Raw genomic sequence first — 23,099 nt, 5'->3', positions numbered from 1 at the left:
CATTGCCACCCTAGTGGCAGAGGAGAACCGCAAAATCAGGGTTACAGGGAGCCTTTCTCTGAGAAGCCTTTCCAGCACCTCTGAGGTGTTGCCCATCTGTCCCACCCTGGAGGCAGTCGGGGGCCATTTATCCTTGCACCCTTCAGCCTGCGCAAGCAAGATCGATGGATGCTAAAAATTATATCCAGGGGCTACTGTATTCCCTTTTCTGACTCACCGCCTAAAAGCAAATTCTCCCTGATGTGCTGCCCAGTCAGAGAGAGTTAGCCCTTTTAGAGGTGACCAACCTCATTCAAAAAAGAGCCATCCAAAACATCCCCTGAGGACAGAGAGGATCCAGAACTTACTCCCGCTTCTTTTGGTACCAAAGAAAACAGGAGACCTTTGTCCAATTCTGGACCTCAGTCAGTTGAACCTCTCAGTCAAGAAGTCAAAGATATTCTTCGTGTTTCACTGTTCCAGTCATTACATTTGGGTTATCTGCTTGCAGGTAGCCCTCAGTCGGCCTGATTAACAAAGTCTTGGGTCCTCCGTCAGTTGCTGTCCCTTCTTCCATGACATCAGGTTGTCAGGGGTATAAAACATGCAGCTGATGCCATTACATCAGTCTTTCTTGCCGTGCGGTGCCCGAAGCAGAAGCAGTTCGTATTCGTAAGTGCCGGTCGGCTGACTCCTGAAATTTTTGTTTTCGAGTTTCAGAACCGAAGTCTTCAACTAAAGCGAAGTACCCCGTTGGGGAAACTTTTTCTTGCTCCTTACTGATGTCAGTAAAAGTTAATAATTGCGTTACTTGTGGAAGCAAATACCTCATAAAGATTTTCATTCATACTGTATTCCTTGCCTAGGCCCTGACCACGATATACATTGCTGTCGGTTTTGTGCTTTATTTAATCAGCACACTATCCGTCATCGGTATATTTTCGCCTCTAAATATTTTGGTTCTCGGTTTAATTATCCAGAAATGTCATCAGTTAGCCTTCCGACTACCGGGATTCCAAAAACACGCAAAGATAAAGACAGAGACAGGCCGCCGAGGTCCAAAACTGCAGATGGCGCTTCTAAGACAGTTGCCAGTTCACCGGTACTCGGTGAGGTGCTTTCGCAGCCCCTGATACCCGCTACTTCTGATTCGCAGGCCTCTACTGAGACCCATTCGGAGTCCGGTATGCCGTGAGATGCTTCAACTATGGAACCCATGGATGTCTCTACCTTGGATGGGTCCGGAGCCGCTGTGAAGGCACCGGCTTCTGAGGGTGTATTCAGGCCTATGGACTTGCATATTAAACCGACACCTCCTTCTTTACTTAGGCCTAAATCTCGATCCATGCCTAAAAGACCGACACCCAGGCCACATGCTCAGGCCTCTATGCCTAAAAAACAAATGATAAGAATGGCTGAAGATTTAATAACTCTAATCAGGGGTAGCCACCCCCTCCCTTCTAAGAGGCCGAGGACTGAAGTTGATTATGAATCTTCTGATCAGGATTCTGTTGTTTCTGATTCTTCTGATGATCTGGATTTGCCCTTATCTACTTATGAAGATTCTGATGCAGAGGACTCCATTCCCTCTGCTTCCCCTCCTGAGGATTTTTCTTTTGGAGAAACCTTACATACTCTAAGGGAGCATTTCCACTGGGAAAGCTAGGATTTTTCTGTTTCAAAAAAGAGGCTTAGGGATTTCCTTCTCCTACTTCAGCATAGGCCTTTAGATGATCATCCTGTACTAGACATTGTTGATGATGCCTTTTCGGAATCTAGTTTGGCCCCTGATTCCCTGCCTCCTGCTCCCAGAAAACCTGACAGATACTACAGGTTCATTGAATCCCACAAGTTCCTTTTTAAAAATCCCATTGCAGATCCAGAGACTATTTCACATGGGCCCAAGGGCATTAAGGCTTCTACTGCTAAAAATCTTACCCCTTCTGATAGAGACTCCTGTGTGCTGAATAGATGAGGTAAGAAGGTTTACACTTCTGCAACCTTGACCATTAGGGCTTTAAACTGCCAGTTTCATATGTTAAAATATCGGCAACATGTTATTGGACTGCTTAAACAGAAAATTATGTTGATTCCTGACTGTGTGGAAAGTAAAGAATTACAGAATTTAATGCATTTTGCTGAACAAGTTGGAAAACATACTTTGCAATGTGGTTTTGATTCATTAGAGGCCTCTTGCAGGGCTGCTGTTACTGGGTCTGTGCTCAGAAGGCATGCTTGGCTTAAGGAGCAATCTTTGCCTGATCATGTTAAAGCTAAATTGTTGGATGCTCCTTTAAATCAGGACCGCCTGTTTGGCAGCAAGGCTGAGGAAGTTCTTAAAAAGATGGAAGATAAAGCTAAATCTATGCAAACTGTTAAAGATGTTTTACAAGTTCAACCTCGTAGATTTAGTAGGCACTGGCCCTCTAAGAATTGGGTCTTTCCAGCCCCTTCCAGGTCTTCTCAAGCCAAACCCAGACACGGCAAAACCCCCAGGTTTCAGTCCCAGGGGACACACAGAACTAAGCAGTGGGGGCCTCCACTTCCAAATCTGGGAATAATAAGACTCCCCCTGTGGTAAACTGTCTCAATGACTTCCTTTTTAAAATTTCCAAGCACTAATTAACTGACTGCCCCTTTGGGGGAAAGATTGCTCTTCAAGCAAAGAGTTTGGGAACTCATTACCCAGGACAAGTGGGTTTTAAATATAGTTTCCCAGGGATACATATTTCACTTCCACACATTGCCAACTCCAAGCGGGTGGGCAGAGGCCCAAAAACAAGTACTTTCTCTCTTAAGCATGGGGGCTATTTAACTGGTACAGAAGAGGAAAAGGGACAAGGTTTCTACTCGAGACTTTTCCTGGTACCCAGAAAAGACAATTCATGGCGTCCTATCCTGGACCCTGTCTACTCTAAACACTTTTTTGGAGATTCCAAAATTCAAGATGCTTACTCTTCACCAATTACTTCCTGTGCTAGGCAAAGATGCCTGGTTGGCAACACTAGATTTAAAAGAAGCATACCTGCACATCCCAATCAGGGAATCTTGCAGAAGATAGCTACGCTTCAAAGCAGGCTACACACACTATCCATTCTCTGCACTGCCCTTTGGCTTATCTACTGCGCCCAGGTTATTCACAAAGTGCCTAACTCCATTCATTGCATTTTGCAGGCCAAGAAATATTCAAATATACCCATACCTGGACGATTGTCTAATTCAGGTAGAAAGCCGGACATACTATTAAATCATCTGGCATTTGTAAATAAATTGCTAACATCTCTGGGGTACACCATAAATGAAAATAAATCACATCTGGTACCCTGCCAACAAATTGTATTCCTGGGAGCAAGCTTGAATACAACTTCCCAGATGGGCCTACCTCATGCCAGAGAAACAAGTTCATTTGACAGTCTACTTCAAACTACTGGCCACAAAGACACCGCTATCTGCAAGGAAAATACTGCAAGCCCTGGGGTTCATGGCCTCTTGCATTCTACGAATTCCATATGCAAGACTGCATATGAGGAAACTATAATGGTATCCAAAAAGCCTATGGTGTCAACATTCTCAGGATCTAGAGTCAATGATTCCTATCATACCTTGTCTACAGATAAGAGTTCCTTTGGTGGGCAGATGCCTGCCACCAAAACAAGGGACTGCCATTCACTCTACTCCCTGCCACCCAAACCCTAACAACAGACGCATCAGAGATGCATCAGATTATTCATGGGGAGCTCACTTGGCAGGGCAGTGCATTCAGGGCAAATGGAACCCAAATAAAATGCACCTGCATATCAATCAAAAAGAAATGTTAGCTGTACAGAATGCTCTGACAACCTTCAAGGACCACATTCTTCCAGGACAATTATTGGTAAAGACGGACAACACCACTGTTACGTGGTACATAAACAAGCAGGGGATAACCCAGTCATACCCTCTCTGCAGACTAGCCATGACTCTGTGGAACAAAGCCTTGAGCTACCAAGTGCACCTACAGGCTCAATTCTTGCCAGGAAAGCTAAATACACTGGCAGACAACCTAAGCAGAAATATCATGGACCCACACGAGTGGAAACTGGAACCAAAGATATTCAACATGAAGGTTGGGCGTTGAGCTGGTACCTCAGCGTTTCGTAAAAATCTACTGCCAATCATTAGCGGACCGGAGTTCCGCTGTGGCGACCCCTTACCGGGAAAAAGCCGATAGACAAACAATACAGAACCACCCTTCTCTCATCCACTGCTGAAGCAATTCCTCAGAGGGGCCAAAAACCTAAGACCACCCAGGGGACCCCCCATTCCAGCCTGGGACCTTAACTTTGTATTGGAAAAGCTCACTCTACCTCTCTTTGAACCAGCTGCAAATGCAGAGTTGAAATTCCTTTCTTGGAAAACGGCCTTCCTTCTAGCCATCACTTCAGCAAGAAGGGTGTCTGAATTACAGGCCCTCATGGCAGTGGAGCCTTTCATCATCATTCATGCTGACAGAGTGTCCCTCAGGACCAATCCCTCCTTCATGTCCAAGTTGGTATCCAGTGTGGCTCATAATCAGTCCATTTATTTGCCAACCTTCTTCTCTAATCCACAGAACAAAGGGGAACGAATACTGCACTCCTTGGACGTGCACAGACAACTTAGATTTTACTTGGACAGGACTAAGCCTCTCAGGAAATCTGAACAGCTGCTGGTTGCATTTGCTGCAGGGGCAGAGGGGAAGGGTATTTCAAAGCAAACCATTTCTAAGTGGATAGGGCATTGCTTTCATTTCTGCTATAAGCACCATGGAAAACCTACCCCACAGGGGATAAGACCATATTCAACCTGGGATGCATCTACTTTTACAGCCTTTCTCAAAGGTGTCCCTACCAGGGACATCCTAGAAGCTGCTACCTGGAGTTCTGTACATATCTTCACCAAGCATTACCACTTGCCAATTTTATTCTAAATCCAGAGCTGACTTTGTCATTGCAGTCTTGCAGGGCCTTATAGCTGGTCATAATGCTATATGATTACCTCCTCCCATCCTTAGCTTTGGGAATCTACCCAAATGTGATGACTGCAACAGTGAAACACGAAGAACATAGTACAGTTGTGTACATTTACCATAAATGTAGATGTTCGAGTTTATTCACTGTTGCAGTCCTGGTTACCCTCCCTCCAGCCCCTTGACTTCCATTGACTATATCTCTATTCTTGTTTACTATACTTAAAGCTTTTTGGTGTATTTGCTTTTTTGTTGGGGATGTAACCTTTTATATAACTGCTTCCCATTATGGGGGCACCTGACATCCGGGGCAAGAAAAACTGATGTAATGGCGTCAGCTGCATGCTTTTTATACTCCTGACATCATGGAAGATGAGGCAGCAGTTGACGCAAGACCCAAGACTTTGATAATCAGGCCGACTGAGGGCTACTTCAAGCAGATAACCCAAATGTGATGACTGCAACAGTGAATACACTCAAACGTCTACATTTATGGTAAGTGTACACAACTGTACTTACTTCCTTCTGGGGCTTTTCAGTTCTGAGGTATGTATGCCTTTGTCAGCCAAATTTCTCTAAGTCTTTTGGGGTTTCTAATACTATGACAGGAATAGACCCCATTCCTAAGTCAAAGTATGATTAAAGTTCATGAAATTAGCATTGCTTCAGTCTTTGATATTAGCCAAAAGTGCTCTTCACCGCACCAGCAATGTGCGCAGAATTGACTCAATTCTCCAAGTATGATTGTCAATTCTTTTTTATAAGACCCATTGCTCTTACTACTGCTGTAACTGTATAGGTATCCTTCTTCCACATCGCCATCATTTCTGCCTGTAAGTCCTGGCATTTTATGACTTTGTATGCAAGATACTGTAGCCACTGGGTATAGCAATTTCAGTGATCAATGCTACTTCTTTCTTCTTTTCCTGGACTACTCTGTCTAGTTTTTGAACGGTCGGTAATGGATAATCCCATGTGCTATAAACTTCATTTTTTTATAATGCTTTGTGGCTTATCCAATGCTTTGCAACTACTTCAATATTATAATGTTTGCACAATCCCCAACGCAACAGTCTTGTCGCATTATTATGCCTTTCAGTATATAATTCTTCTGCCGTTAGTGTATCACACCAAGCCACAAGATGTGTAACTTGTTTCTAATTCTGTTTTACAAAACCTGCATTTGTCTGTTTCTCCCACATGTTCAGTGGTCTTTGTGAAACAACGTGTACATAGTCCGTTGTCCTGGGCTGCCAGCATTATCCTTTCGTCTTTTGGTTTAAATTCACCTCATCTTAACCATGCTTGTATTCGGTCCTGATCCACATGAGGTTGTTCCTAGAGTTTTCTGTACTTGCCAATATATTTATGCATTTTCCACATTTCTTGCCTTCTCATCTGATCCTTCACATTGTTCTTTTTCTGTGTTTTTTTTTTTTTTTTGGCACATTCAGTTATTGCCTGATTTTTATCTACTTCTGGTTAGATTTCCATTCCCACTTGACACTGATGTGCTTCTGCTGAACTAAGCAAAGAAGTCATCTTAGACTTATTCTCCTCATGTTTTAAAAGTTTCACTTCATTTGGCTCTTGCGAGGTCAGCAGATATGTATGGAGTCCTATGATTGCGGATCAATACAGGTAATTAATTTTGATGAGGCCCATACCTCCTTCAGAATTGGGAATGTATAATCTTGGCATACTCTGCTTTTTATAAATCATTGATGAGCATGATGCACTTTTCTTGTTTTCTTGTCCAGCTGATCCAGTATGTTTTGGGGCCAGTCAGTCACTCCAAAACTGTAAGCTGGAACAGGTAGATCAAATTGTTTTATTGCCTGGACTTTGTTCCTAGATGTCAGAGCTGTTTTCGATATTAATTTTAGTCTTCTAAGATATTCCTCACTAAATTTTATTCACATTTTTTCATGTTTTATTGTTAATCCTTCATCAATTTTCAAATATTTGTACACTCCCTCTTGGTGAAGTTCCTTTATATCACATTCCTGTCCCAAAACAGATATTTTCTTGGTGCTGTAGCTTTCCTGCTTTTAAAGGTTGCTTTTGCACATTTATCAAGACCAAATTACATTATTATATCATCTGAGAAAGTTTAGACCACTTGTAGTTGTGCTTTCAGTTCCTCATCTGATGAACTATATATTTATTTATTGTATATGTTTTATTTTGCATTTGTTTACCGGGAAAGTCCGACTGAGACAGACTCCATTTTCAGAGGAGGCCCGGGGAGAAATGCTGCAGACACACGTGTTTGGAATGTGGGAGAAACCGGAGCACCTGGAGGAAACCCAAGTGAATGCAGACTCCGCACAGAAGGCAACCCAACTGAGAATCGAACTGGAGAACCTCTTGCTGTGAGGTGGCAATGTTAACTGCTGCGCCACTATGCCGCCCAATAGCATATTTATATATATATATATATATATATATATATATATATATATATATATATATATATATATATATAAAATACATAATTAGTTATTATATACATGCATATTTATATATATATATATATATATATATATGCACACACGCGTGTGTGTGTGTGTGCATATATATATATATATATATATATATATATATATATATATATATATATATAATTTTAAATAATCCAAAAAAAAAAAAGATGAGAAGTCTTTACACTTTCTTGTTTTCTGGGAGCCAAATTGTAGCCATGACCTAATCTTGTAAGCTGACAGCTTAATGGATTACTAACAAGACAAAAGAGCAGTGATAACAGTCACCTGTTCCTTCCTTTGCTATGCAGCTCCAACTGAATTTTTATACTGGTTTCCTACTGAAGACTCCTAAGTGTCTTCATATGGCAACTCATCAGATGTTTCCTGCTCCATTGGTTTCTTCTTAATTTGGAAATTCATTATTCTTTTGTGCTGTGGTGTTATCAGAGTTAGATTTTCAACACTAAATCCTTCACTTCACAGGTAATCCATAACCTCAGATATGATGATGTCATTTTCATTTTTTCCTCAACAAATGGGTTTGGATCCAACTAGGCTGCTTTTTTCAGCTCATGGAACACTGAAACTCTCCAGCTCCTCCCTTACCCACAATGTACTAGTCCCTAAAATACCTCAGATCTCGTTTCCTGCCTTTGCATATGAACGTGGTCACTGCAAACTCTCGGGTAGTAGTATTCATGAGTGTATTTCTTTGTTTACTTTTTTCTTAAAAAAAAAAAAAAAAAAAAACTTTAAAATTACCTGTCCTTCCTTCTTTTGTACACTTGCTACCATAGTTTGTAAGTTTTCCCTTTTTTTGTACTTAAAAGTACATCTATAAATTACTATCATTGGTAATACTTCTTTCTTCTCTTTTTCTGAAACTATTTTAAAAAAATTCTCCCTTTAAATTAGACAGTGGCCAGCAAACCTTCTGGTTTTAAAAAATGTGCAGACTGCAGTCATAAAATACCTCTTTCTGATGCACACACAAAGTGTGTATATTGTTGAGGCATTGCACATTTATATTCTGCTTGCGACATATGTAAAGCATTCAATCCTAGGGCTTTAATTGATCGCAAAAATAAGTTGATTTTGAGAGGGTTACTTCCTTCTAAATCTTCTGAGGCATCATCTGGAGCTCAAAACCCTAAACAATCTGTGAAAAAAGAGGCTAAGAAGCATTTCCCAGATCCTACAAGTTCCTTGACTCCGGGCTCAGAACCATCTCACAAGGTTTCGAAACCTTCAGATCCAAAGACAGAATCAGATAAGTCACCACAGATCAGATCTCCTCTGCTGTTGGATCTGGTGTCCTCCTGTTTCCCTTATCCTTTCCTGGACAGATCTCCCAAGCATCACCACTGTAGAGCATCATCCATAGTATCTTCCACTCATTTCTCCAGAAGTCTGACTGAGGCCAATGTGGACAAGATGACGAGGAAGTTCCTCTAGATGCAAATTCAAATGGGAGTTCTCCCTGCTCCGAACCCATTGGGTCTGGAGACTTCTTGAGTACTACCCTGTATGTACTGACTTTTTCTCCAGTCTGACCTTTGATTTCAGAGCAGTCGAATCAGAGGATCCTGGAGCCATTTGCATCGGATCCGCAGATCATGTTGTCTTCAACTCTGGTGGTGGGTCTGAGTGGACCAGCACCGAGTACTTCAGAAGTGGATGACTCTCAGCTGTAGCGTCAGTGTCATATCCACTGTGTTGGAGTCGACTCTGAAGATGTTGGAGCCATCTCTGCATCTTTGAGCCTCGGCACTGGACAGCTCAGCTCTGACTTCTTAATCGAGTGGTTTGCCTTCTGGTCAAAGGGAGCTGATAGTCCAGAAGCATGTCTTCTCAGAGCCATCTATTTCTTTCCCTGCGAGAGAGTCTGCTTTCAAGGTAGTAGAGAGAGCCTTCTCTGCTCCTAGGAAAAAGACATTTCCACCCTTGTCTGTCCTACTTCCCAGCACCAGTTTTCTTTGGATCTTGAGCCTCAACTTCGTATACCACAGAGACAGCCAGTCCAGGTAAGTCACTAGGATATCCAGCAGGGTATATAGATCTCTTCTGATACTCCTCTGATACATCCCACCAAAGATGTCCCTAGGAAGAAGTGGTGTAAGAGGAGGCACTTAGACTCCCCTCAAGAGTCTGTCACAGAGGATACAGACTTCAGTGAGGAGGAAGGGTCCCCAAGATCACCACCTGATGGCATCTCCTTTGGAGACATTCTGGAAATTCTCAAGCAAAGGGGTGGCTGGTCTACTGGCAACTCTTCCCAAGAGGAGTCGGTATTCCTGGAGGCTTTTGGAGCTTGTCTGTCTGCCTCCTGGATGACTCAGCCTGCTGATGAGCTCATTGATTTGATCTCTCGACTGGTGTGGAAGGAACCTGATTCTGTTGAACCAATCCCCAAGAGACAAGACAGGATCTTGGCACCTCTAAGGACTGTGAATTCTGAAGCAAGAAAATACCAGTTGATGTCATGGGCGTAGTGGCAGCCACAAAGAAGGACCTGGGAGAGCAAAGTTCCTCTGTCCATCCCCCTGACAAGGGTGTCTAGGGCGCTGGACAGATTTGGGAAACGTGTATATGCTTCAGTGACCTTTGCACTTTGGTCGCTGAATTATTTGGCACATTTCAGTATACTCCAGAGGAATTTGATTAAAGAACTTACCAAATCCCTTTCTAGGACCATTACTTCCAAGGCAGAGAGCTCAGTTGCTTCACAGTTGGCTACCCTGCAATCTGTTTCAGACTCGTCCATGAGGCTCATCTCCCACATTGCTGAAAGTACCTTAAGGGCAGTAAGTTCAGGCATTTCCATTAGAAGACATGCCTGGATGCGCCTGTGTGATTTCGCTGATGTAGTCTTTATGATGAACATAGCTCCCCATGTGTGAGGGTAATCACTGTACTTGTAAATGTTTCATTAATAGGATTGTTGCTGCATTAAGGGCTCATTACAGCTCTTTCCCCATGTATTTCCCTAATTCTTTTCTTGGTGTAAAATAGGTTTCTTGGCAGGCTGCACCACTGAAGGCAGGGCAGGCAGGCCTTTGAGTGGCAGCTTTTCGGTATACATTCCTTTTTTTTTTTTTAAGTTGTGATTGTTTCATGTATTTTGCATGCTGTTTTAGGGCTTGCACAAACATATTCATGGACAGTGTTGCTCCCTACACCCATGGGGATTAGACTAGGTACAAGTAGCCGGTAAGCTTTTCTTACAAACTACATTCTTTGCTACCTCCTCAACAATGTAGAATAACTGCTGTTACAAAAAAAATGATTCCAAGTAAAATAAAGGCATATCTTAAAAGGGAGAGTCCATCACAAAAAGAAATGGCAAGAGGAGCAGAAGAATAAGTCTGAAAGTCCCCAGGGCCATAGTATCCAGAGGAAGCAGCTGTGACTCGAACAAGGTTCCCACCCCCAAAGAAAAACAAATCACATGTCGGACAATGACTCGTCTTCTGACCTCTCCTGCTGCCTTTACCCCCATAAGGTTTGGGAATCATTCGAGCCTCTCTGTAATACAATGGGAGATGATCAGCCAAGATTATTAGGCCCTCAAGATCAGTCAGTGATACGGACTGCAATTTCTAATCAAACTTAAATTCTGAGAAATTCCTCCTGTTTCAAAGAGCAGGTAGTCTTGGTTCTAACTTCGATGGAAGATCTTACTCAAGAAGCAGTAGAGGAAATAATATAGAACGTGCAGGGTTTTACTTAAGTCTGTTTCTAGTTCTGATTAAAGAAAGAACTTGGATATCTGTTTTACATCTGTCAGAGATGAACAAATTCCTGAAAGGTCCACAGTTCACAGTGATATTACTGGGCCTTCTGCTACCTAAGTCTTTTCTGGTCACCCTAGATCTAAAGGATGCCACCTTCATATTCCCACTATGTAGGAGCAGAGAAAGTGACTTGAGATTCACAGGAGGAGGTACTCATTACCTGTTCACATCCTTATCCTTTGTCTTGTCTACTGCTCCTAAAGTGTTTACTGAATGCCTGGACCAGTAATTTATTTTTCCAGGGCCAAGGGCATACACATCTGTCTTTGACTGGACAACTTCTTGATTCAAGCATCTTTTTCTAGAAAAGACTCCTAAGTCTCTTCAACTTCCCCTTTCCTGTTTCTGAACCCTTGGTCTCTTGAAATTCCACATCACTAGGATGCTGTTGGACACAGAAAAGCAGAGGACTTTCCTACCTCCAGACAAGATGCATTTGTTGTCACAGTACCTTTAGACAGTCTGTCCACAGAAGACTATTACTGCAAGGGAGTTCCTAAGAATTATAGGGTATATGGCCTTATGTATTGTAATAGTGCTGCTGGCAAGACTGCACATGAAGAGGCTGCAGTGTTGTTTAAGGGACAGATATTTTCAGTGTGTCCAGTCCATGCAGTGTCCCATTCCTGTGTAGTATGCATTTGGAAAGAGCTCCTGTGATAGATAAGAAAAACTACAGCTCAGGCTTACAGGTGCCTTGCAGACAAACCTTATGAACTCCAAAGATGCAGCTTGGTGGGGCATATGTAAGAAATCTGAAGATTCAAGATGTCTGGAACAGAGACTTCCAAAAAAAAAACAGTGTGAAAGTGAGGATTGCATTTATTACAGCCCATAAGGCCTTCATACCCATTTGGAAATAAGGAACCCTGCACATCCTTAGAAGACAATACCAGTGTTATGTGGTATATCAACAGTCTGGGAGGAACTCATTCCTACTTGTGCAAACTAGCCTTGCAAGCTGACAATACCAGTGTCATGTGGTACATCAACAGTCTGGGAGGAACTCACTCCTACTTGTTGTTCAAACTAGCCTTGCAAGCTTGGGGGGGCCTAGCCTCTGAGTTAGGCATGATCCTGAACCTCAGGGAGTCTTATGTTCCATTATTATAATAAACTGTTTAGCAGATACACCGAGTAATATTTAGACAGTCCCACTCATATGGATGTTAATCATTGATGCCTTCCTGGACTTGAACCACAGATAGGCTTTCACAAAAATACTACTTTGCTTCTCTGAACAACAGAGAACTCTGGAGGTTTTGTACCAGAAACCAGATGCCTTTTCAATAGCACGGGGAAGTCTTATTCTCTGTACAGTCACTTCTGTACCCTTCCTGTCCAGGGTACTGCAGAATGTAAAGAAGTGAAAATGCTACTAGTATTGATGTTTTGGCACAGGCATTGATTCTTTTTTCTGCTTAACTTGACAAGACTTGAACCACTAATGTTGCTTTAGTGTGTGGACCTTTTATCTGAGAACAAAGACTCCCTAATGAACTCTAACCTGAGAACTTGAGTCTGAGTGTGTTTATGATTTAGCACCTATCCTATTTTCAGAAGATGTGCTTAAAATTATGAGGGAAGCTATGAAGCTGGACGCAAGGAAGTCTAACCTAGCTAAGTAGAAAAGATTCTTCCTCTAGTTTCTCAACATAGACCAGGAGCCAAGTGCAGCACAAATGTCCTTGATTCTTGCTTGCCTGTCAAACCTCTGAAGAGCAGGACTGTCTTGTGCCTCTTTGAAAGTCTGTGTTATAAGATATTTTAGCTTGCTTTACCCCTGGACCCTCCCCAATGTCCTCCTTGTTCAGCTTCTTTGGGGAGGTGCTGCATTTCATATTATTCAGCAAAAGGGATTGCTCCTCCGTAGTATTTAAAGTATGTGTTCCAAAACTTTATCACCTTCTGAGCCAGCTGGTTCATTACTCAAGTACTCTTTCAGAAGACCATTCTGTTAGTGGCAATTACCAGTTATAGGAGAATTTTAAAGCTGCAAGCTGTCATTTGCGTGGAAACTGTTTTATTTTTTTGCAAGGATAATCTTTCCTTATGTGCTTATCCCTCCTTCTTATTTGTAGTGGTGACAAATTTGCTGTTCACCTCCCCTGTTTTCTTCCAAGCTGTACAAAGCAAGGGGAGAAAGATTTTGCACTTCCAAAGCATGTACAGGTGACTGAGGTCTTGTGTGAACAAAATTTAACAGATTTGCTTGAGTGAGGGAAGCAAGGCTGTGAACAAGCAGACCATATACAAAATGGATAGCACACAGCATTTGCTTGCTTTTCTGTTTCTGCAGAAAAACTATCCCTGGGTGTGTTAGAGCCCATTCCATGAGGGCCACTACAGCCTTCACTGCTTTGCTGCCAGGGGTTAACACTCAGTCCTTCCTGGTAACAGCTGTATGGTTGTCAGTCCATACCTTCTTAAACATTACACTCTAGGTATTGCTTTTAGGACCACAGCAAGGTTTTGCCATGGTTATCCTACAGGGACTGCTGTCCACAAACCCCTCTCTGGGCCATCACCTACTGGTCCTTGAGCTTTGGGAGTCTCCTCAGAAGTTCTGACTATAGTAGTGAATATTATGATGAATGTAGCAGAGTGGAGTACATATACACAGTAAGACCTTGCTAGGTTTAATGATACTGGCTGCCAAAAAAAATAAAATGAAAAGAAAATGAAATTAAAGTCTAAACCACTTGTAACTGTAGTACTAAATGATGTAAATGAGATAAAAAAAGGGAGGTGGGGTCTGTAGAAAAGCGAAGGACCAAATTACATAAGAGTAATTGGAGTTTGTGGGAAGAATGCATGCAGAATAATGTTCAGGAGGAAGAGGAGGGGTGAGGTTTAGGGGATGGCAGGAGTTGAGCAATTTATGTAATTATGGGGTGAAAGATAATTCTTAAAAAGAAAAAAATGTATACTGCATGAAAACAAGAGAAATACTACTCTGGTTTGATGTTCTTCGTCTTCCCTTGCTGCAGTCCTGACTATTGGGTATAGTCCGCGTCCCAGTCGGCCCGAATACCAGAGTATAAGGCTGACGTCGGTCATGGCGCCTTAGACTGACGTCAGTACGTCAGGGTACTAATGCGCATGACCGACGTCATTTCCTCAGTCTTTTTTGCCGCATGGTCCGATGCAGAAGCAATTTTGCGAGTGCAGGTTGGCGTTCTGAGATTTTCCGAAACCGGAGTTTCAGACCGAAACAGAGTTGGCTAAGTAACCCCGTTGGGGAACATTTTGGTTTTTTCTTGCCTCAGTATTTAACCGGATGTCAGAAAAAGTGAATAACTGTATTTCTTGTGGGAAGCAGATACCGCATAGGGATTATCATACATTGTGTATACCTTGTTTAGGGCCTGAGCACGACGTTGTTGGTTGCCGCTCTTGTGCTAGATTTAACAAGCGCACTATTAAGAGGAGGCTTGATTGTGCTAGGTTAGTGTTTGGGAAGCGTTGCAATTATAATATGCCGGCGGATGCTCCGGCCGCTTCATCCAAGAAGCGCAAGGACAAAACAGTGAAGCCTAGGGGTGAGGAACCGCAGTCCCGGACGCCGGTTCTTTAGAAGGCTCAGGGAGCCAGAGGTTTTGCCAGGGTCTCTATGGAGTCTCAGGCAGATACTTTACTGTTACAGGATGTGCCCTCTCAGGAGGTAGGCCAGGCTGAGGGGCTTCTCAGGTAACTGTTCTTCCCTCTCTTCCCAAGGTAGTTAGGGCCTCTCCTTCTGTTGCCAAAGCTTCTTTTAGAGGTAGGCCAAGTTCAGCTTCTGTGGGGGCTTCTCCTAGCATTTCGGCTCTGTGCCTAAGAAACATATGCTTAAAATGGCAGAAGATTTGATTACTCTGATTAGAGGTTCTATGCCCCGCCTGATAAGAGGCCTAGGGTGGAACAGGAGTTTGATAGTTTTGAACAGTGTTCACAGGCTTCAGAGTCTTCTGTGGAAGACTTGCAAGAGTTTCCTACTTATTCTGATTCTGATGTGGATGATTCCACTCCTACAGCTTCTCCTCCTGAGGATTTTTCATTTTCAGAGACTCTTCACTCCATGAGGGAGCACTTTAAATGGGAAGGCCAGGATTACTCTGATTCCAGGAAAAGGCTTAGGGAATTCTTGTTTTACCCCAGCATAGGCCCTTAGCTATTCCTCCTGTGTTGAATGTGGTGGAGGATGTTTTGCAGAGGCTTCCTGAACCCTGACTCCTTGCCTCCTGCTCCTGTTAAGCCTGATAGGTATTATAGGGTGCCCAAGCTCATAAGTATTTGTTTAAGAGTCCCAGGGCGGACCCAGAAACTGTTTCTCAGGGGCCTAAAGGTGTTAAAGCTTCTGTGGTTAAAAATCCTGTACCCTCTGATAAAGAGGCAAGGGCTTTGGATAGGTGGGGTAAGAAAGTATATACTTCTTCCACTCTAGCCATGAGGGCTTGAATTGTCAGTTTCATATGCTGAAATATCAGAATTATCTCCTTTCACAATTGAAATCTAAGGTGGATGCTTTGGCGGAAGGTATTGAGTGTAAAGAATTGCTGGATTTGGTTCATGTGTCTGAACAAGTGGGTAAGCATTCTTTGCAGTGTGGTTTTGATGCTGTTCAGGCCTCCTCGAGGGTGGCTGCTACTAGTTCTGTTCTTCGCAGACATGCCTGGTTGAAGGATCAGAATTTAGCTGAGCATGTTAAGACCAGGATTTTGGATGCTCCTTTACAGTCTGATGTGTTGTTTGGACCGCCTGTGGAAGCAGTTTTAAAGAAAATGGAGGACAAAGCTAAGTCTATGCAGACTGTTAAAGATTTTGCAGGTGCAGCCTCCAAGTTTAGTAGAAATTGGCCTGCTAAGGGGTGGACATATCCTGCTTATGGTTCCCAGTCTAGGGGTAGGTCTAGACGTGGTAGGGGCAGGGCTCAAGGTTCTTTAGGCCTAGATCAGACAGTTCACCTGCTCAGACTTCTGGTGAGGGCAGGGGTCAGTCCTTTCGTAAGCAGAACCAATGACCTGCCTTTTCAGCTGCCAGTGGATTCTCGTCTGGCAGCTCCTTTGGGAGGAAGATTGTCTCTTTTCAAAGAAAATTGGGATTTAATCACTCAAGACAGATGGGTGCTGGATATCATTTATCACGGTTACAGATTTTATTTCCACACAATGCCCCCTTTCAAAGGCATGCCAGATGTTCCTCCTCCACAAAGAAAAGAGGCTCACAAGCAAGTTTCTCAGTTACTCCAGATAGGGGCCATTCAGCCAGTCCCTGTATCAGAAAGGGGCTTCGGATTTTATTCTCGCCTGTTCCTAGTACCAAAGAAGGGGAACACGTGGAGACCAATTCTGGATTTATCTATCCTCAACACTTATCTGGACATTCCCAAGTTCAAGATGTTGACGTTACAGCAACTGTTACCTCTGCTGGGCAAGGATCACTGGATGGTAACTTTGGATCTCAAGGAAGCCTACCTTCATGTGCCTATAAGGCTAAGTTGCAGAAAGTATCTGCGGTTTCGAACTGGAGATTTTCATTATCAGTTCTCTGCATTGCCCTTTGGCTTATCTACTGCCCAGAGTATTCACAAAGGTTCTGGCTCCAGTGATAGCTTACTTCAGGCTTCAAGGCATTCAAATCTATCCTTACTTGGACGACTGCCTGATTCTGGCTCAAGAAAAGGAAGACCTTCTACAGCATCTGGAATATGTCATAGCAGTGCTAAGATGCCTAGGGTATTCTGTGAACGAAATAAAGTCCAGTCTAGTACCCTCTCAAGACATGTGCTTTCTGGGTGTGAGACTGAATACAGCAGCCCAGATGGCCTTTTTAACCCCGGACAAACAAAAAAGTCTGTCGCTTTACTTCCATCAACTATCTCATCAGTCCGTGCTGACTGCAAGGACAGTCCTTCAAGCATTAGGGTTCATGGCATCTTGTATTCTGGTGCTTCCCAATGCCAAACTGCATATGAGGAAGCTGCAATGGTATCTCAAAATGTATGGACACAGCACTGCCAAGATTTCGACACTGTCATTCACATAATACCTTGCCTTCAAAAGGAATTCTTGTGGTGGGCTCAGGAATGTCACCTAAACAAGGGACTCTCTGTGACCCGGCCAGAGGCGAGTCAGATTTTAACGACAGATGCCTCGGACACTGCTTGGGGAGCTCATCTAAATGGAAAGTGGATACAAGACAAGTGGCCTGCCAGACTACAGCATCTACATATCAACATGAAGGAGATGTTAGCAGTCCAGTTTGCATTGATGGCGTTCAAGGAGTTACTTCTTCCAGGGCAGGTGTTGATTCTAACAGACAACACAACTGTCATGTGGTACATCAACAAGCAAGGGGGAACACATTCTTATCCTCTATGCAGGCAAGCAATGATTTTATGGGAGACTGCGTTAAGCCTGCAACTGACTCTTCAGGCAAGGTTTCTGCCAGGAGCACAGAACTCCCTAGCAGATGTATTAAGCAGACAAATCATGGATCCCCACGAGTGGAAACTGGATCTTCATGTATTTCAGAAATTGACAGTGTCATGGGGAACTCCAGACATAGATCTGTTCGCTTCTCCACTAAACCACCAGCTGCCAAAGTATTGCACAAAGGGGTTTCATCACACAGCTTGGAAAGTGGATGCTCTGTCTTTCAGTTGGAAAAACCTTCATGTCTATGCCTTTCCACCTCTGCCTCTTCTTCCAAAGGTATTATTAAAGGTCAGACAAGACAGGCCAAGGATGATTTTGATAGCTCCAGATTGGCCTCGGCAACACTGGTACCCACTTCTAAGGAGTCTTGTACAGAAGCCTCCATGGCCTTTACCTCTGATTCCTCATCTGTTATCTCAGAAGGACGGTCATCTGCTCAATGTCAAGCTTCAATCTCTTCATCTCACAGCTTGGCATATTCTGTGTTGAAGCACAGCAGGTCTCAGCTTCCTCAACAAGTTTTAAATGTGATTATGGAAGCTAGAAGGCCTAGTACTAGGAGAGTGTACGCAGAAAAATGGAAGAGATTTTTATTTTGGAGTACAGCAAAGAATTTGGAGATTTCAGAGCCTAATTTGAGTGTGGCTCTTCAATATCTTACTGAATTATTGGACAAAGGTTTGTCCTTCTCTTCCATAAAGATTCATGCTGCAGCAATTTCAGCTCACTATGATTGTGACCCACCTTTGTTTTCGCATCCTTTGTTCAAGCAGTTTCTTAGAGGGGCAAAGAATATAAGACCCCACGTAGAGCTCCTACTCCTGCTTGGGATCTCAATTTTGTGTTGGAAAAACTTACTCTACAGCCTTTTGAGCCTGCAGCTACTGCTGAATTGAAATATTTGTCATGGAAGACTGCTTTTCTGTTGGCTATTACTTCTGCAAGAAGGGTGTCTGAGTTGCAGGCCCTTATGGCAGTAGAGCCCTTTTGGTTTTCCATAAGGACAGGGTTTCATTACGTACTAATCCTTCCTTTATGCCTAAGGTGGTTTCTAGTGTGGCTTTAAACCAAACTATTCATTTGCCTACGTTTTTGCAGATCCTCAAAATAAAGGGGAAAAGATTTTGCACACTTTAGATGTACACAGGCAATTGCGTTATTATTTGAGCAGGACTAAGAATTTTAGGCAGTCTCAGCAGTTACTTGTTTCTTTTGCTTTGAGTTCACAGGGCAAGCCTGTGTCAAAACAAACTATTTCTAGGTGGATTGGCTTTTGCATTGCATTTTGTTATTCCCATCATGGCAAAGAGGTTCCAGCTGGGATTAGGCCTCATTCCACTAGGGCTACTGCCACTTCAACAGCATTTCTAAGGGGTGGCAACTAAGGATATTCTGGAAGCAGCTACTTGGAGTTCAGTGCATACTTTCTCTAGGCATTATCACCTGCCTATATACTCTAAGACTAGGGCTGGTTTTGCCACAGCTGTTTTACAAGGCATGTTGTCAGCTCCTGCTACTTTATAATTTGCCAGCCTCCCTTACCTCTGCTTTGGGATTCTACCCAATAGTCAGGACTGCAGCAAGGGAAGACGAAGAACATAGTACAGTTTTGTACCTACCATAAATGTAGATGTTCGAGGATTCCCTTGCTGCAGTCCAATTTACCCTCCCTCCTTCCCTCTGTGTTTCGGGTGGTTGTGTAGGTGAGTTTACATGCTTATATTTTTTGTATATATTGTTGTATATATTGTACATGTTTTTTGGTGCAGGTTGTTTTTGGGACTTGTCTTTTTGGGTCTTCTGACATCTGGGGCAAGAAAAGACTGAGGAAATGACGTCGGTCATGCGCATTAGTACCCTGACGTACTGACGTCAGTCTAAGGCGCCATGACCGACGTCAGCCTTATACTCTGGTATTCGGGCCGACTGGGACGCGGACTATACCCAATAGTCAGGACTGCAGCAAGGGAATCCTCGAACATCTACATTTATGGTAGGTACAAAACTGTACTTTTTCTTTTTTTATTAATGTATGTGTACGTGTGTCGTTTGTTTTGATTTTATAAAGATGCTTTTAAAAAAGAGCTGTTATGGAACCTATGATCAAGTAGTTGTCATTGTTGCATTTCTTGTTTCCTCCCATCTTCCCCTTTGTTTTGTTCCTGGGCGTCTCAGGATTATATTGAGTATCCTATTTCAGCTGTCGCCCACCTTACCTCCTCTTCCTTCCACCAAGCATCCACTTTTCTCAGGACTCTTGAATCACACTTACAGGCAGCTTGATGAGTGTGGTTGGGGCCTTTTTTCCTTGGGGTTGTCCTCCACAGCACCCTGTGCTTTGACACTACTGCTAACCCTTCCCCCAGACAGGGCGAGAAAGAACTGAAGATAGCACTCGCCGATGCCCTTCTTGTACCACCTATATTCCAATATATAGGTGGAAGGGAGTCAACTAGAGTCAGATGGGGGAAGCTATATGAAGATAAGGAAGTCATTCAGAAATCCCCAGAAGTTTTAAGCAGTAAATACACTGTCAGTATCTAAAGTTCCAGTATGTTCCTGACACAAGTGTACTAGTTTAAACTTTTGTGGTTAGCAGTGTGTTATGTAGTAGGGCTAGTCTGTGCTGTAAAGCAGAGTTTGTTTTAGCAGGGAGGGTAGTTAAGAATGCAGTACTTGAGTAACATGTTCTGAAACAGGTTGAGACTGTGAGGTGGCTAGGTTGTGTAGGCTTAAAATGTGAACAATTTATATCATGTTCCTGTATCTTGTGCTCTCTACCTGTTTTGGGAGTCACTAGTTTCAGTGTATTTTTGCTTGTCACTTTTAGGAAGCTGCAGGAAACCCAGATGTCTACGGCCTCGAAACTGGAAGAAGCGGAAAACAAGGTTCAGCTTTTGCAGACAAGTAGGTTATTCACAGATAGAAAATAGAGTACAATTCATTTTTGTAATATTTTGAGTTTTATCATCTTTAATTTTGTTTCAGTCCATCTAGTGATAATTTGGATGCTTTTCATTGCTTTTGTTTGGTTAGACTACCTCTTGCTTTTCCAATGCATTTGAGTTAGCAGGGATTTCAGTACCATTTGATCTTTGCAAAATTTTAACCCCTTAACTACTGAGCATTTTCAGAAGGTGTGGCCCTAGAATACTAGTTGTTTCTGGTTTATACTTGTTCTTTGTATTTACAAGTCTGTACTTTCGAAAATGCTCAACATTTATTCAGGAAATTTTAAGGGAATGTTACTGGCATAATTTATCTGTAAAACAACTTTAGTGTGGGTTCCTACCCTCAAGTCAGAGGAGCAGCTGTATCTTGAATTTTAATGAATATGATCTGTTTTGATGTCATTTGTATGTCACAATACATGCAAAGAATAGAAATGCTTATTCTTTTCAGGTCTGGAATTGCACCAGCATTGTCTGTATGTTTTAATAGCCTTTGTTTTTCCTCTGAAGAGTTCTAAAAAGCTATACGTTTTTCAGCTGTTTTCTAAAAGATGCAATCTTTTACTTTACAAAGGCCATTCTGGCCTGAATTTCATTCTAACTTAAAATAACACACTCTCGCTCTCTACTACTTTTAATATTTTCATTTTTTTTCTTCTTTTAAACAACTTTGTGTTATAACTGTTTTGTCCTCTTTAAAAAATAGAGTATCTCACCTTTCTTTAAGTTGCCATTTAATTCTTAGGTAGATTTCAAACATTTACTCATATCTGCGTATTTTAAATACTTCACAGTTTGTCTGTTTTTCTATATTATATTCTGTCTTTCTCATCATTTATATTTCCTTTATTCTCATTTTCCTTCTGCATGCTGTATTAATACCTTCCCCACCAGTAGTTAAGTTTTTTTACATTATTATAGTAACACAGTTCCCCTGCCATATCACTATGTCCACTCTCTCAAACCCCCCCCCCCCCCATTATATTCCATCTTGTAAGTTCTTGTGCTCCTGGATTCCCTTTCTCTACATCCTTTTAGTTTGATCTCTGTATTTCTTCCTTTCTTCTTATCTACATTTCTTATTCTATCGTCCCTTATTGCTATTTGCCTTCTTCTTCCTCCTCCTCTCTCTAGATGTTATGTACTGGTTCCCATCTTTCCTCCATTTTACTAAATTTATTTTCCTTTTTTCTTTTACTTCATTTCTTCCTCCTCCTGCTACTTCTTTTACTATTCTTCTCAATTTTCCCCCTGCTGACATTTTTGTTGCTTCCATTTTTTTGTAATTGCATTCTTTCCTGTTTTCATTATTAGCCCCACCAACTCTTTTCTGCCCTGTCTTACTTTATTTTCTTATTATATGATTACATTTTTTTTATTTTTTGTCCCTGTTTGTGTATACAGTTGATACATTAATTCTTACAGTAGTTCATTGTTTTCTTCCAATTTTCTACATTCCCCAAAATTATGTCTTCAGTTGTTCTCTCCTCTTAATACCTCCATCATATACCATCTGCCCTTGGACACATTCTTGCCAATCTAACCAGTGTATCAAAGTGTTTTGTGGAGACATTTCCACCCAAACATTTTAAGATTTCTTGTTTTAGAGACATACTTGGGTATCTACAATATTTATTCCTACTTTTCTTACTCTATGCATTTCCTCCTCCCATTTTAACCTTTTTCCTTAATCTCCTGTCCTTTTTTCCTTTTGCCATCTTTCCCTCATTCTCAGTAATCTATTCATCTGTCTTCCCTTCATTCTTCTTAGTTCTGTCGCCTTCACATCTCTGGTTCTTCCCCTCCCTCTCCTTTTTACTTATTCATTTCCCCTCATGTTGCCATTACTCCGTGATATTCCCATTCTAGTATGTCCTTCATAAACAATTTTCTTCGTGTTCTGTTTCTGTCCATGTTTATACTCTCCCCCCTACAAGTGTTTGATACCAGTATTTAACCTTATCCTGTTCTATATTCGATCTTCACTTTGATGTGTGCTTTTCTTCCTCTTGCCTCATTTTCTCAGTGAGTATCAATTTGTGCCTCCATTTTATTCATTCTGCTTTTTAAATTAATATTTTATGAATTTCTTTTGTCCAGTCTAGTTTTATTTCCTTAATTGGCATCTGTAGCACATTTCTAGTATGTCTTGTTTCTTTCACCATCACCATCTGTCTTGATTCCGTTGTCTGTCCATCCATCCACAGCCCCTTTTTTTCCCATTTTGCACATGGGGTTGGTGTGTCACTTCAAAGTGACAGTCATCTAGAGCCAGGTTTACACCGCTGGGTGGCTAGCCCCACTGCAGTAATTCTTTCACACCACACACACACACAAACACTCACACCTGTGACCAATTTAATGTGTCCAATCCACCTAGTGTGCCAAACAGTCACAGCCCTTAAGACTAAACAACACACCTGATACACTTGTAATAGGTGACTCTATCGTCAGGCACACTGACGTCCCGCTCACCAGGCTGAACA

The 23,099-nt window shown here is 42.3% G+C and overlaps 1 protein-coding gene across 2 annotated transcripts in view; it reads left to right on the top strand.

The window, feature by feature from the left end:
* CUX1 (cut like homeobox 1) overlaps positions 1–23,099 on the top strand; it is a 3,879,009-nt gene that overhangs the window by 1,631,964 nt on the left and 2,223,946 nt on the right. For both annotated transcript variants that reach the window (XM_044054027.1, XM_044054028.1), the window contains exon 7: positions 20,493–20,569. In XM_044054027.1, coding sequence (XP_043909962.1) covers positions 20,493–20,569 — 77 coding nt within the window. The remainder of the gene's footprint in view (positions 1–20,492; positions 20,570–23,099) is intronic.

This window comes from Protopterus annectens, chromosome 13.part0 (genome assembly GCF_019279795.1).
Source record: "Protopterus annectens isolate FY-2018-M chromosome 13.part0, PAN1.0, whole genome shotgun sequence".
NCBI lineage: Eukaryota > Metazoa > Chordata > Ceratodontiformes > Protopteridae > Protopterus > Protopterus annectens.
This window is presented reverse-complemented; position numbering and strand designations above follow the sequence as displayed.